We start from the raw sequence: 13,724 nt of genomic DNA, 5'->3' as shown, positions 1-13,724 counted from the left end.
AAAAGTAGCAAACAGCGGAAAGAGCAGAAATGTCATGTCCTATGTTATTATTACTCAGGGCTTTGTGCTGGTACAGGTGAACAAAAGAGCATGTCGTGCCTTTTTTAAATGTCACTGTGGAAAACACAGACGAGAGAAAACACAGAACTGAGACAAATTTGAGTTTCTCGGTCTCAATTTTGGCTACATGTACATTTTAGCTGAATTTGACTTTTTTGTGTGTCAACTAAGAAGCCTGTTTTTTTTTTTTTACACATATCATAACCAAAGGGCTCACATACTTTTTTTCCAAATTACAAACCAGATAGATATAGACATTTAACATCTGACCAAACATCTACTTATTGTTTATACACCTGCACATAAAAAATACTGTTTACATTTCTTCAGCAGAGGAAGGTGGGCGTTCAAAGTATCAAAGCACAAGAAGGGGCTTTATGCCAATTAACGGCTGTGGAAATAATTCAGCCCACTCAAAAACTTTACATAGCAGAGCAGTGATATAAAAAGTGCTTCTGTGTCGTTGGTGTCAATGACCTTTTGATGATGTTAAGAGTTCAGATGTGTGGACTTCAGAGGGCTTCGTGGGACAAAATGCTTGGCTACCTGTTCTCTTCTGTTTACTACTCTGTATGTTGGTGCTGCTTACTGCTCTCACTGCATTTTAATTCATTATTATAAGACAGCAGAGTAAAACAGTGCTGAGCACACATGTAAGAGTCGCTTCTAGCTTTAACACATTCACATTCCTCGTGTTGTGACCTCAGACTTGGCAGTTACAGTCACTTATAGTGATAAGATTACAGCAACTGCAGCTGCTTATTTTATAGTAATCTGTCTGGAAAAAGTGTATTTGAATTCTGCTTGTGGGCTGCTGTTGGCTGGTGAGCTTTTAAGACTCTGCATGTTGTGCTACGTCCCTCTGTGACCCTAAATGCCACAAAATGATCTCTGTTTACGATTTTCACTTTGTGTGTTTGGTTTTGGGATGACTGTGACTCTTTGGAAGTCATATAAGTAGTTCGCTGCTTGCTAATTTGTGACATCAGATTGAGGTGTGCACACTAAAGCATCATTTAAGAAAGACCTTGTTTCATCAAACTGAAATTCTCTAAAGAAGAAGCACCAGACGTGATAATATAACCATCTTATGACTTAAAACCAGAATCTTTACCTGCTGTGCCCAGTTTTGTGAGTCATTTCACATTCTCAGTTTTATCACAAAGACATCCTTTGCACACACTTTCAACTTTATCCGTCTTTAAATCACTTTTAACAAGGACCGTTTTTTTTCCACAGCAAACATGGAGGTGAAAACAGAATGCAACGCGACTCATAACACCGTGTGCACATGTAAGGCTGGCTACAAATGCGGAGACCAAGACTGTAAAGAGTGTGTAGCGATACCAGGCACAATCATACCCACCGTCCCTCCATCTACTACTGGTAAGTGAGCCCTTCTCGGCACAGTCAACTAAATGTGAAACAATTGTTGACACGGTGGTTATTATTTATTCATTGCAGTGTTTTGTTTTGAATAGTTTCAAACATCACACACTTGAGGGCCACGTGCAGCATCACATTCTCATTAAGGAGCTTTTTCGTTTTGCATTCTTTAATTAACAAATTGGTACAGACTGTCAGTGTAAAAGCACAAAAAATAACATTGTAGATGCGTTCCCCAAAGACATAACATCGGAGACTAATTTAACACTAACATGAAAAGCAATAACATAACAGATATACTCATCTTTTGCACCAAAATGAAGTTGTCTGAGTGTATAGGCTGAACCACAAAAGGTCAGCAAATGCTCATTTTTCATGAGAAGTTACTCATTTAACTACATCTGGAAATATAACTTTTTTTTTTATTTAAAAATACTCCTGAGAACCTATGAGTTCAAATGCCTTATTTTATGAAAACAAGACTGAAAGTAGCTCAGTGTAATAAGTCTGTTAAAATAAACTGTTTATTTACATGTATGCACAAGAGCATTTACTAGCGTGTTTGTCTGGATCCAGTGGGGTACCTACAAACAAGGAAACATTCACACTCGAAAAAATATTCATCCCCAAAATGTTGACTTTAAGTAATCTGATTACATGAAAACATCCTGTTATATAAGTACAACGTAAAATGTTCAAATTAATCGAATCTGGCCGAATGAAACTCCCATTGAGCTTCCTAAAAAATCATTATGATTAATGAATTAAATAAATAAACCTTTGATTTGATAGAATTCAATTCCATTTTGTGTTTATGAAGGCAAAGATTCATTTTTTTCAGTGCATATTTTAACCCAAAGAAAAGAAGATGTCAACACAAAAGTACCAACAGGATATTGTAAAGCAGCACTAACCAGCATTAACGTCAGGACTTACTTAAAGAAACCCAATCGTAGATAGTCATCACCCACAACCCTACAGAGGTCAGTCAGCTCTATGTGGCCTTTTAGCATCATTCAGCTCGTTGTTCCTAGTTTTTAAAGTCTGCCAGTAATGAGTTTAGATGCCTTTAACGCTGATGTCATCCCCCTTAAACCCACTGTGTCTGCGAGGGAGAAGTATGCACTCTGAGGTCATAACATCAGTGTTTAAAACAACAAAAAATTAAAAAATAAAATAAAATATTTGTTATCGGATCGCATTTTTCGTGAAACAGTGAAGAAACCTTGTTTACAACTTACAGCTTAAACTGTTTTTTTAAATTATTATTATGGTTACATTTTGGCACCATCAGCACTTCACAAAGGTTAGGGAATTTACTAACTTCATGTGAAGTGCTTGAGTTGCCTAAACCTAACCACAGAGGAGAGCACAGACACAGGTGAGAATGTGAGAATTGTGCACTTTTCTTGTCTACCTCAACAGCCTCCTGGCAAAGCTCTGCGCAGTGCTTAAAGGAAATTTCCTTTCATTCCTCCATCCCCCCTACAGCCTAACTCAGTAACAGTTGTAGTAACAACTGTTACAGTAATCTATGAACACAAGTTCCAGGAGACAGGCAGGATTAGGGGTGCAGTACATGAATCTGTTAACTGATTCACAGTCTTAATGTCATGTCCTGTGTTATTATCACTCAGGGCTCTGTACTAGAGCAGATGAGCAAAACAGTCTGTTGTGTCTCTTTGTGGCATGTGTTTTCCTGTACTGTAATCCTGCCTACATACAGTAATGTGGACAGGTCATAGCCAGAATCCCTAAAATGTCTCTGATTCAGTTTAAACCGTTACATGACTAAAAATAATCCAAACAAATGAGGTGGTAATAATACTTGGAAGCTATTTGCATGTTCTCGTATCAACTGTTTGCTTCTTCTGTAGTAACCGTCGAGAAAGGACACACTCATTCAAACACACAAACACATGATGAATAAGTTAATTATAAATCAGCTGACATGATTCTAAATTCACACTTCTTGATCAGCTAAACATTAGGGACACGAGAGTGAGCTCACTGACAAATCCAAATCACAATAGTGTCATCTTGTCATCGAACTAATAATGCCTGCAGTGAGTTTATAAGGTTCTCTTTTTTAAATGTTTCCCTCTAGTGGCAAGACCTGAAGTTACCACCACCCAGCGAGCCCCTAAAGCAATTGCAGGTAAAGTAGCCAAATTGTGTTGCTGTGAAATTATTGAACTGATGTAAATTATGGAAACTAACTCTCTCGTGTGTTATTATAGATACGGCGTGGTTCCTGGTGATAATTGCCCTCCTGTGTACAGGAATTGCACTGGTTGTTGTGACAAAAATCAAGCCGTTTTTAGTCTGGATTAGGTTCACTCATGGTTAGTAGATTTCTTTTAAATCATTTAATATTTTTCTTAGAACTTTTGTGTTTTCCATTAAGCTATAAATACCCCCAAATGATTGAATTCTTATTAAAAACATCCCGTCATTTCTTGCTGCTCAGGGTACTTCTTGGCTGAAAAACCTGCAACACAACCTCAATGCGATGAAGAAGTGTCCAAGCCCGTCCAGGAAGTGTGCGGGAAATGTGACCAACCTATGTGTTAAAGACCAGATCTGGAATTTGGGGGAGCGAGAACCTGACAAGACACTCAGTGGCACATCCCGGATGGAAACATTTGTCACTGCTTTTGGACGTTTAAATGGAGCTAAACGGCACTCCGCGCCGTGCTGATCAGTGAAATGCCAGAAGGAGCAAAGTTTGAGACTGTTGCTGTTTCCTGAGAGGACAGATGATCATTTTGGCATCTGTGACTTTGAAGTGTATAAAATTGTGGTGGGTAAAAATCTTGGAACTGATAAGACAAAGGGAACATTGTGGCAGTGAAGGTGAAGTATGTACTATAGTACATAAGGTTAAACATATTTCATGTATATCTACATATATGTGCAGACATAGTTTGCTGCTTTTGTGGCCAGCTTTTCAATATCACATGTGCATGTTCTGTGTATATTTTTTCTTCTATTTCTTTTTCATTTAAAATAAACTTAATTTGACTAAAACTACCTAATAACTACCTAACTAAGCTTTCAACACCTTGGATGGCATTCTCCGCACGGAGCTAAAGGAGCTTATTAAAAGTATATACAAGAGTTCGTAAATCATAACTTACAAAGAAGACCACTTTGCAGCTGTTCTTCTGAGATTTAATACATTTCTGAGGTGAGTGTTTTCCAGAAGCTGCAGAAACAAAGTCAGTGCATCCGCAGCTTGCTGAGGAAAGACGAATATGATCCATACTCATCTGTGGTTTCAAAGTTTGTTGTATCCAAGTCTTCTGAAAAGTTTGAGATGCATCATAGGATCTCCTCTTTCGACATGTGGGAGTCTTTTCCCTGCTCCTGGGAAGGGAAGAAAATGGTGTCATCCTCTCCGCTCCTCTCCTCCTCAGAGAGATGAATGCTGGGAGAAGATGCAGGATGAAACACGGGACAGTTTCTCTCATCCTCTTCCTCTCTCCTCGCTCTCTCAGCTGTCTTCCCGCATTCGGTCATTGGCCCGACTTGACCCGTAAATTGACTGAGCAAGCTAAAGATGACTGTGCCTGGATTGTGCACATGGACCGGACCTACAGGGAGAAAACAAGGGCAGAGAATGCATCAAAGGATGTTTTTCGCAACCTACAGAGATACATTAACCTACAATCTACAGAACAGGACAGCTAAGTGCAACTCGGACTCATAACGGTATCACAGCTGCATCTTTTTGTTTCTAGCATATTTTTTCTGGAGTGAGTCAAGCATTTCACATAAGAAGTCTTCATTTTACTCAGCTGTACCAAGATTGGCTGCTGAAGGAGTTGAGGGCTGCTGCTTTGTACTGAATGAGTCTCTGGGGAACTGATGAGTTGGCTCCTTTGACTTGTGAGAAGCACCTCGCCCTTCCTACAGGAGAACACAACCATGAATTTGGCGCAAACAAAGGAAAAAGGATGTAATCTATGTCAACACATGAGAGTTCATTAGACTTGTACCTCATTCCAGAGCTTTGCAATAGCTGAAAAAACAGTAGATTGAATAATAAGTAATAGGAAACTGGTGTGTTTTCACATTTCATGAGTGGTGACTCAACATGACTTAGCAAAAGCAGCGAAGAACATATCAGCAAAGGGCATGATAACCCTGAATTCACAGTAATTTCCACACTGATCTTGTTAAACGTTTATTGTTTCTCAGAACTGATTCAATCACAGAGTTTGACAGAGGCAACAGAAAAGGAGCACTTCCTGGACGTAAACATCTTACTTTGCCTTATATATGTCTCATCTCTCGGACGACAGACACAGAACAAGGTGAGAAGGGCCAAAGTTGCAAGGACACATACTGGAATGAAAATAGCTGCCAGGTGACGGTTGGCATGACCTACAGGAGAAATAAAAGCATGATTAGTGCTGTGCCTGAAATCTCTCTTTTGTAGCATAACACATAAAAGTTTTAGCAGCTTTCTACATAAAAATCCAGAGAGAGTTTTTCATTCTATATTTAACAGAAGCAAAATGTTGCTTTTGATTCCTTATCTTTCTCCCAGCTAAGAGTTCAGTCGAGTTCTTTCCATAGATGATTAATTAGATTAACACAGTTGGCTGCATGAACATGGCACTTATGTGCAGTGTCAAAAAGCTCTATTTAAGTTCCTAAAACATACTCTTTCATTATTTAAAACTCATTTTATAAAGGGATAGCTCAGTAGGTAAAAAGTGGTTGCCCCATGATCGGAAGGGCGGGGGTTCGAATCCACTGAACGGCTACCCTGAGGTACCCCTGAGCAAGGTACCGTCCCTACACACTGCTCCCCGGGCGCTGCACTAGTGGCTGCCCACTGCTTCACTGGGTGAATGGGTTAAATGCAGAGGAGTAATTTCCCTACAGGGACTAACACATACACATTACATTAAAACCCAGTCAGAATTATCAGGATCTTTTTCCCTGTTTTCTTTTTGAAACCTGGGCTCCTCGACCCTGGAGTTCAGGATCAAAGTGCTTTGTCTGTACCCATAATAGATTCAGTGTGCAGCAGGTAAGTCATCCATCCTCACATGCACATTTTCAAAACGGATGATAGATAAGAAAAATAATAATAAATTACCCTATTAGCACTTTTGCCTCGCGACAAAAGGTTCTGGGTTTGAATCGACCGTCTGGCCGGGGCCTTTCTGTGTGGAGTTTGCTCTGTGTCTGTGTGGGTTGACTCCGGCTTCCTCCCACACTCCAAAAACATGTACACACTGAGGGTGGAGGTGTTTGTAAATTGGCTATAGGTGTGAATCTGAGTGTGAATGCTTTTTTTGTCTCTCTCTGCATTAGCCTTGCAGCAAATTGGCAACCTGTGCTTGGTGTACATCGCCTCACATGCTATGGTAGTTGGCATAGTCTACAGCGATGGTTGGATGGATAAATGTAGAATAACAAAGCTACTTGTTCATCTGTGAGTGATAGCTGCTTTTAAGCACTGTTGTTCTGTACTTTGGGACCAGAGGCCTTTATCTACATGGAAACTGAAAGTCAAAATACAAAAAGTGCATGTCGTCAAAACAAAAAATAAAACCTGTCAATCGCTATACAGTAACTGTCTTGTAGCCAACAGGGATCCTGGGTTCATCTGTGGATAACCAGTCAGTGTGCTAGACCACTTAACAGTTTGACAGGGTGAGTTTTTGTTCTTCACAAATAAATATCCAAACCATGACACTAACCAAGAGGACAAAACAGACTCACTAAATCCCATCCATCTATTTATTTCTGGTTATCTGAATCAGGGTGGGGGTGAACCCAGCTGTCACAGGGTAAGAGACCGGGTACACCCTGGACAGGTCGACAGTGTCTTGGAAGGCTAACACAGAGAGAGGACAACCACTCACACTCACATTCACACCTACAATGAAATCAGAAAAGACATTAACCTGAGCTCGTGCATCTCTTTGCAATGTGGGTGGAGGCCAGAATAGCTGGAGAGAACCCACAGAGACAGGGGGTGGACATGCAAACTCCACACACAAAGTTCAGTTTGGAGACAACAGATGTCCCAAGATATTTATAAAACTGAACGCATTCAACGTGACCGCTTGTGCATTAGAGCATTTTATAAAATGACTGATCACCTTTTGTCTTAATTTAAAGGAGGACTGGGTAGTCCCGTTATGCTGGAGCTTACTCACAATAACAAAGTTAATTTGCATACTTTGAGACGGTCCTGTTTTCATATCTGCTCTGACACATTTGTGTAATATTGAAGAGAGCACGAATCCCCGAAGGATGCCAATCAAGGAGCAGACCTGAGCACATCTGATCTCCACAGTGGGGACAAGGTTAATTTACCCAGATTCAAAAAGTCAAGAATTCACCCTACAATATATTTTTTAATCAAATTGTTCTAAACGCCTCCTGATTAAAATATGAGACTTATGTTGAAGAGTAAAGAAAAACTAGCAAACTTTAATAGAGCAAGAGAAACATTTGGCTCTGTGTGTTGAGAATTAGGTTCAGCAAGTTTACTCTGGCATTTCCAGGCCCTATCTGTGGGCCTCAAAATGAACCCAAACTTAAAGTGCCAAAAACTGCAGTTCGAATTGTTCATAACTGGCAATAGAAAACACCATCTCTGCCCCCAACCTCCTCTGGACCACTTCCCATTTTAAAACAGCCCATTGTTTTGTTTTCAGAGTTGATTTCCGGAGCTCTCTCCAATAAGTGAATGTTGGTCGCTCCTGTGTTTCCCTCTAACCTTCACTTTCTATCAGACTCCCTTGGACCTTTTGACCTTTATCAGACAATAGGACACAGTTGTCTTTTCCCTGTTAGAGTTTCAACATTAACACCTATTGTTTCAAAGATATGCCGCTAGTAGCTACCAGAGAAAACAAGAGTGCTATCATCCTTCTGTTTGGTTGTACGAGTAAGCTTTCCCAGGAGAGTTTGTATCCAGTGATGCACAGAACTACATAAAAAAGCCTTATAGACAACTGACAGTACACCAGTAGTGTTATTATTCTATTGCTGCCACATTCTGCAATAAAATTTTATTTTATAAACGCACAACTAATGAAACAGACTTGTCTGTTGCCTCTTTGTTTCAGACCCTGTGTTGGTAATGTGCTGAGTTTCTCCAAAGGGTCCTAGGACTTGGGGAAAGTTCCTGCAGTGCAAATGTGGCTTTTACAGTTTCAGTCTCTAGCGGTTTGATGAGGCTGCACTTTGGTAGAGTCAGGCTTTAGCTAAATGCTAAAATACTCATGACACTGCAGCTCTTATTATGGTATCGGTTCAGTAGATATTTGATGATAAAGGTATTTTGACTAAGTAGCAGTTTCACCTGATGATCATGCTAGAGCGGTGGTTCTCAAACTGTGGGGTAGTCCCTGCTGACAAGCCACAGTGACACTGCAGCTGGAACATGGACAACCAGGTGAAAATATTTTTAAATAAATGTCAATGTGGGGGTCTCAGTCCTCCATGTTTTAAGCACTCAAGTTGAAGGAAACTGGGCTTCTTTTTTAGGTTTATGAAGGACTTTGACCTCTATACTTGTGAATAAACCTCTCAGATGAGAGCTGAAACATCTTCAAGAACCTTAAAAGAAGTTCAGCTGCCTTCAGCTCAACAATCAAAGACCATAAAACAAGTTTATTGCATATTTACTACACATTTTACTAAACTTCACCTTTTTATTCTTAACGCTTAATTACAGTTCACACTGTATGGCATGAACTTTTTCCAGCATGTGAACTAAGCACATTAGAAAAAGCTGGAGAACCATTGTGATTATGAAAAATACAGTTTATCTCAAGGGCACCATGAGCATCCTCAATGAATTTCATAGGCCCTAATAGTTCCCGCGAAGAGCGCTAGTGGCACTTTGATAATGGCCTGTATTTGTATAGCGCTTTACTAGTCCCTAAGGACCCCAAAGCGCTTTACACACCCAGTCATCCACCCATTCACACACACATTCACACACTGGTGATGGGAAGCTACATTGTAGCCACAGCCACCCTGGGGTGCACTGACAGAGGCGAGGCTGCCGAACACTGGCGCCACCGGGCCCTCTGACCACCACCAGTAGGCAACGGGTGAAGTGTCTTGCCCAAGGACACAACGACCGAGACTGTCCAAGCCGGGGCTCGAACCGGCAACCTTCCGATTACAAGACGAACTCCCAACTCTTGATACTCAACAAAGTCCTCGGAGGACCATGAATTAAAATAATGTGGTGAACTGACATAACCTCCTATAACTTTTCAGTTTCCACTCAAATGAAAACAGTAAATACTCTCCAAACACTCCTTTCCTTTCTTCCACATACACAGTCATAAAGTCTCACCTGGCGTGGGAATCGGCTCTTTCGTTGGGTGACACCTGTGTGAAAGAATAAAATGTTAAACATTTTGTGATAAGGGTAGTCTACAATGTCTGAAATACATGTATCAAAATCTGTAACACTTTCATGTAACACAGAGATTCAGTGAAGTATTCAGTATTTACTGTATCAAAGGAAATCTGAGGCTTACCCTGGAGAATGGCAGGGTCTGGGAGAAGTGCTGCTATGTCCGGAGGAAACTGAGGAAGGCATGTGTTTATCTCTGTCTGAGATCTCTGTTGCTGCTACTTCTAGAGAATAAAACATCACCGGTTTGGTTTCAGATTTCAGAGGAAGAAAAAAACCTCAAACACAGTCTCACAGACCCGCCTGAGTTACTTTACAATGTGGATAAGTACATTTTTCCACTACATATTAAACAAGGGTAAAAGACGACCCCTGGGCTGTCCTGCTGGCCCAGGGGTGAAGGTGCTGGTCATGAACTTTATTGTTCTAGGCTGGATTTCCAACTAGTGACTTTGCTTCATACAGTTCCAATTTCTCTATCTCCCTATTTCCTGTCATTGTTTTACCTTTATCATTGAGAGCATGAAATCCCCCCACCAACACCACCACATCACACACAGACAGACACAAACACACACACACACACACACTGACAAACAAAAACTGTTCCTCAGAACTTGATAACCTGGGTGCACTGGAATAAAAGAGAAATCAGACCCACACTAAAGTATATCCTGCTTCCCTTTTCACACCTCAAGCTTTAAAAAAAAAAAGTGAGCAAAAGAGTGACTTTCCCAAAAAATTCATTTTAGTTTAACCCCATTTGTTTATTGCTTGTAGGGGAGTCGCCCCCTGCTGGCTGTTACAAAGAATCCACATTTAAGTCACTTCTACACTGGCTTCATTTTTCAGATCCATCATCTTTTATACAGATAGGCTAATATTTTGTTGGACAGTGAAACAGTTTTTGCAGTTTTGCATCTGTACACCACAGTGGATTAAATCAAACATGATGTGACTGCAGGGCAGCCCTTCAGGTTTTTTTCCACTGGTTTTTAAAAAAAAAAAAAAAAAATACTGTAATAGCTGCTTAAGAATACAGACATTTTCAGTCCTCCTGTTCAGAGTTTCCAAATTAACCGGACAAACTAAAGAACTAACATTAAATATAAAAACGGCTTTTAATACTTGGATGAAAAATGACTAAGTCTAGAACCCATGGACATCACCAAATCCTGTGTTTCCTCCTTTAAGATGCTCGGGTAAGCCTTTACTGCAGCCTCCTTCAGCTCCTGCTTGTTTGTGGGTTTGCTGCATTCAGTTTTGTGTTTAATAAGTGAAAATCATGTTCTTCTAGGCTGACATCAGGTGACTGACCTGACAATTAAGTGAAACTGCACTGTGCAGTGAAGTCCAATCAGTTTTGCAGCATTTGATTGAATCTGAGCAGACAGTATAGCGCTGTATACTTCCCATTTCATCACATGATCAATAAATACTAGACCTAGCTTGACCAGCAGCCATAGACGCTCATGCCATAACATTGAACCCATCGTGTTTAACAGATCTGCTTCAGATCACAAGCTGCTTTTCTCTGTGCAAAGTCTAATTTGACTTTCTTGTTCTTGAGGGAAGGCGTGTCTCGATTGTAGCCGCTGACAATGACATGCCCACCTTCTTGAGTGTTCTTCACTTGGTTAGATGTTTTGAAGGGGTTTTTTTAATCATGGAAATAATACATCAAGTACTTCAGTTGTGTTCTGTGGTCTTTCAGGCATTTTGGTGTTGGTGGTGAACTGGACTGGATATCATGTTTGTTTTCATTTGTCATGAAATAACGAGGAAGCAGACTTGGTCTGTCAATTGTTCTGTTACTTGGATAACTGGCTGTAAACTCTATACTGTTTATGCACAATTTTTGAAGCCCGCTTTGAAGTAAAGCTGAAATTCTACAATTTTGATTTAAAATTCAATGTGCTGCATCTTTGACCATCAAATTTACTCTATACAGTGTGCAGTGTGACACGGTGCTCTGCAGTGGTGGGTGTGCCTGAAATGCTGTTTAAAAATGTGTCACACAATATGTCACTATTTAGTTTTTAAAACTTGCATTACAACACAGCCCTGCTGTTTAGCACTCTGCATGTATTATTAAGTATTATACAGCTAGTTGTGTTTGGGGGGTTTTTTTTTAGAAGACAAGGCTATGAAAGCAATTTGAATAGATCAAGAAACAGGCAAACCCATCATCTACCAATCTGTACAGAGTGTTGGAGTGCTGCAGATTAGGATGATTATTTTCTGCTGGTTCCTCATAAAATATACTTGGAAAAAAGAAAAGCATTTCCTTTGTGACACTTTCATGTCAGCTTGATTGCATTGCATTTTTTAGAGAGATTTCCAGGAATATTTTCAAACCTGTTCATATTAGACAAGTTTTGCATATTCATGGCAACTTGAGAGGAACCTGTTCTCAGAATGATCTGATAATAACAGGAGCCGGAGCTAAGTTTACAGATCCTGTCACCTCTTTTTTTTTTTTTTTTTAATGGCTGCGGTAAAGTTGTTGGCTTTGACACTGGTCATTTTCTCAGCTTTGGAAGTTGATTTTGTTTTCCATGAGCCCCCCTGTTGTTTTGGGCTAATCTGAAGTGATCTTCTTGGTACTTACTGGTTGAGGTTGGGTCTGGCATCTTCTTGCAAGCCATGCAGTTCTCTCTCTCTCCGGTCCACCTGGTGCATGTAAAACCATCCTCGCAGTCACATTTCATATCAGACGTACTGGTGCAGTTCTGAACCACTTTAAGATGAAACTCTGAGAAAGAGTGAAATAGAGATTATTATAAAGAGTACTCATCTCAGTAAATGTGGAGTTACTATTAATGGTTTATCAGCTCTTTGTAGAAACTCAGAGATCACGGGTATATCACGATCCTGATGAAATCATTAAAGGTAGAAATGACTCATAGTTTCTTTACTAGGGTTGCAGTCTCCAAAGCAGTGATGGCATTCATCTTCATAGTTCCAGTCAGTTGTGTATGTTCCAGCAGGACAGTATTCACATGTTGTACAATCAGTTGAATACATACCTGTAAGAACAGAAAGAAACCAATGCAAACAACTTGACGACAAGCAGTGTGAGCAGACAGCCTGCACACTCAGAATGCATATTAATGAAGGATGTGGTCATACTGCACAAGCTCAGCCTGCGTCATTTTTCATCAATGCAGAAAAAAACAATGCATAGACAGAAAAATACATACTTCACACCACTGTACCGAATAGAGATTCATTTTTTATAATAATTCTGAGTAAATGTAAACTGATGAACAAACGGCAGAATTTTAAAAATATTAACAGAAGTTCACATCAAGTTATCACACGCTTCCTACCTGCAGGGCAATAGTCACACTCTCTCCCACCAACTGTGTAGGTTTTCTTTGTCTGTCAACACAGATAGACATAAATCACTAAAATGAAACAAGTCCTCAGTAACTCATCATGTCAACTATTTTTCTTATTTGATAAAAGTGTATGCAGTAATTAAGGTAGATAGATTAGAGAAGAAAGTCTTACCATGGGTAAGCTGAGCACCAACTGTGTGGATAACATCAGGAGGGCCAGAGAGTATTGCACCAATCCCATTCTGTGGACAGACGTAAAGCTGCCAATGGTCTACAAACACCACTGCGAAAAGGCCAAGGACCAAAATCTATAAAAGCTAACACAACTGCCAAGTTAATATCACAAATAAAGGTTATTACAATAAACAATAAATGTAAACAAAAGAAAATTAAAAAAAGAAAGAAAACAATCATTTTTACCTTCAGTATGATGTGCCTTTTGTTCTACTTCTGTTGTTTTGTTAACTTCCTCAAGATGTGCCTCACTCTTTTCTCTCTCTCTCTCTGTGTGTGTGTGTGTCGTTTTA

General features: G+C 39.9%; 2 protein-coding genes across 7 annotated transcripts in view; one reads left to right on the top strand and one right to left on the bottom strand.

The window, feature by feature from the left end:
• The window catches only part of cd27 (CD27 molecule), a 20,340-nt gene extending 15,861 nt beyond the window's left edge, over nucleotides 1-4,479 (top strand). For all 4 annotated transcript variants that reach the window (XM_039620223.1, XM_039620221.1, XM_031744275.2 and 1 more), the window contains exons 5-8: nucleotides 1,300-1,446; nucleotides 3,554-3,604; nucleotides 3,687-3,791; nucleotides 3,917-4,479. In XM_039620223.1, the coding sequence (XP_039476157.1) occupies nucleotides 1,300-1,446; nucleotides 3,554-3,604; nucleotides 3,687-3,791; nucleotides 3,917-4,020 (407 nt within the window). In that variant the 3' untranslated portion in view covers nucleotides 4,021-4,479. The remainder of the gene's footprint in view (nucleotides 1-1,299; nucleotides 1,447-3,553; nucleotides 3,605-3,686; nucleotides 3,792-3,916) is intronic.
• On the bottom strand, nucleotides 1,571-13,724 carry si:dkey-260g12.1. 3 transcript variants are annotated; one of them, XM_031744251.2, is made up of 11 exons: nucleotides 13,618-13,724; nucleotides 13,370-13,514; nucleotides 13,186-13,237; nucleotides 12,772-12,882; nucleotides 12,465-12,608; nucleotides 9,978-10,077; nucleotides 9,791-9,825; nucleotides 5,719-5,835; nucleotides 5,448-5,470; nucleotides 5,253-5,358; nucleotides 1,571-5,042 (listed from the first exon to the last, which is right to left on the bottom strand). In XM_031744251.2, the coding sequence occupies exons 2-11, from the start codon at nucleotides 13,436-13,438 to the stop codon at nucleotides 4,771-4,773; spliced, it is 1,029 nt and encodes a 342-aa protein (XP_031600111.2). In that variant the 5' UTR covers nucleotides 13,439-13,514; nucleotides 13,618-13,724; the 3' UTR covers nucleotides 1,571-4,770. The 3 variants fall into 3 exon arrangements, with proteins under 3 accessions (XP_031600111.2, XP_031600112.2, XP_039476153.1); XM_031744252.2 differs by having other exon boundaries at nucleotides 13,370-13,505; nucleotides 13,618-13,722; XM_039620219.1 differs by having other exon boundaries at nucleotides 13,370-13,480; nucleotides 13,618-13,720.

Source organism: Oreochromis aureus, linkage group 11, assembly GCF_013358895.1.
Source record: "Oreochromis aureus strain Israel breed Guangdong linkage group 11, ZZ_aureus, whole genome shotgun sequence".
NCBI lineage: Eukaryota > Metazoa > Chordata > Actinopteri > Cichliformes > Cichlidae > Oreochromis > Oreochromis aureus.
Note: the sequence above shows the minus strand (reverse complement) of the source record. Positions and strands in the feature narration are given on the sequence as shown.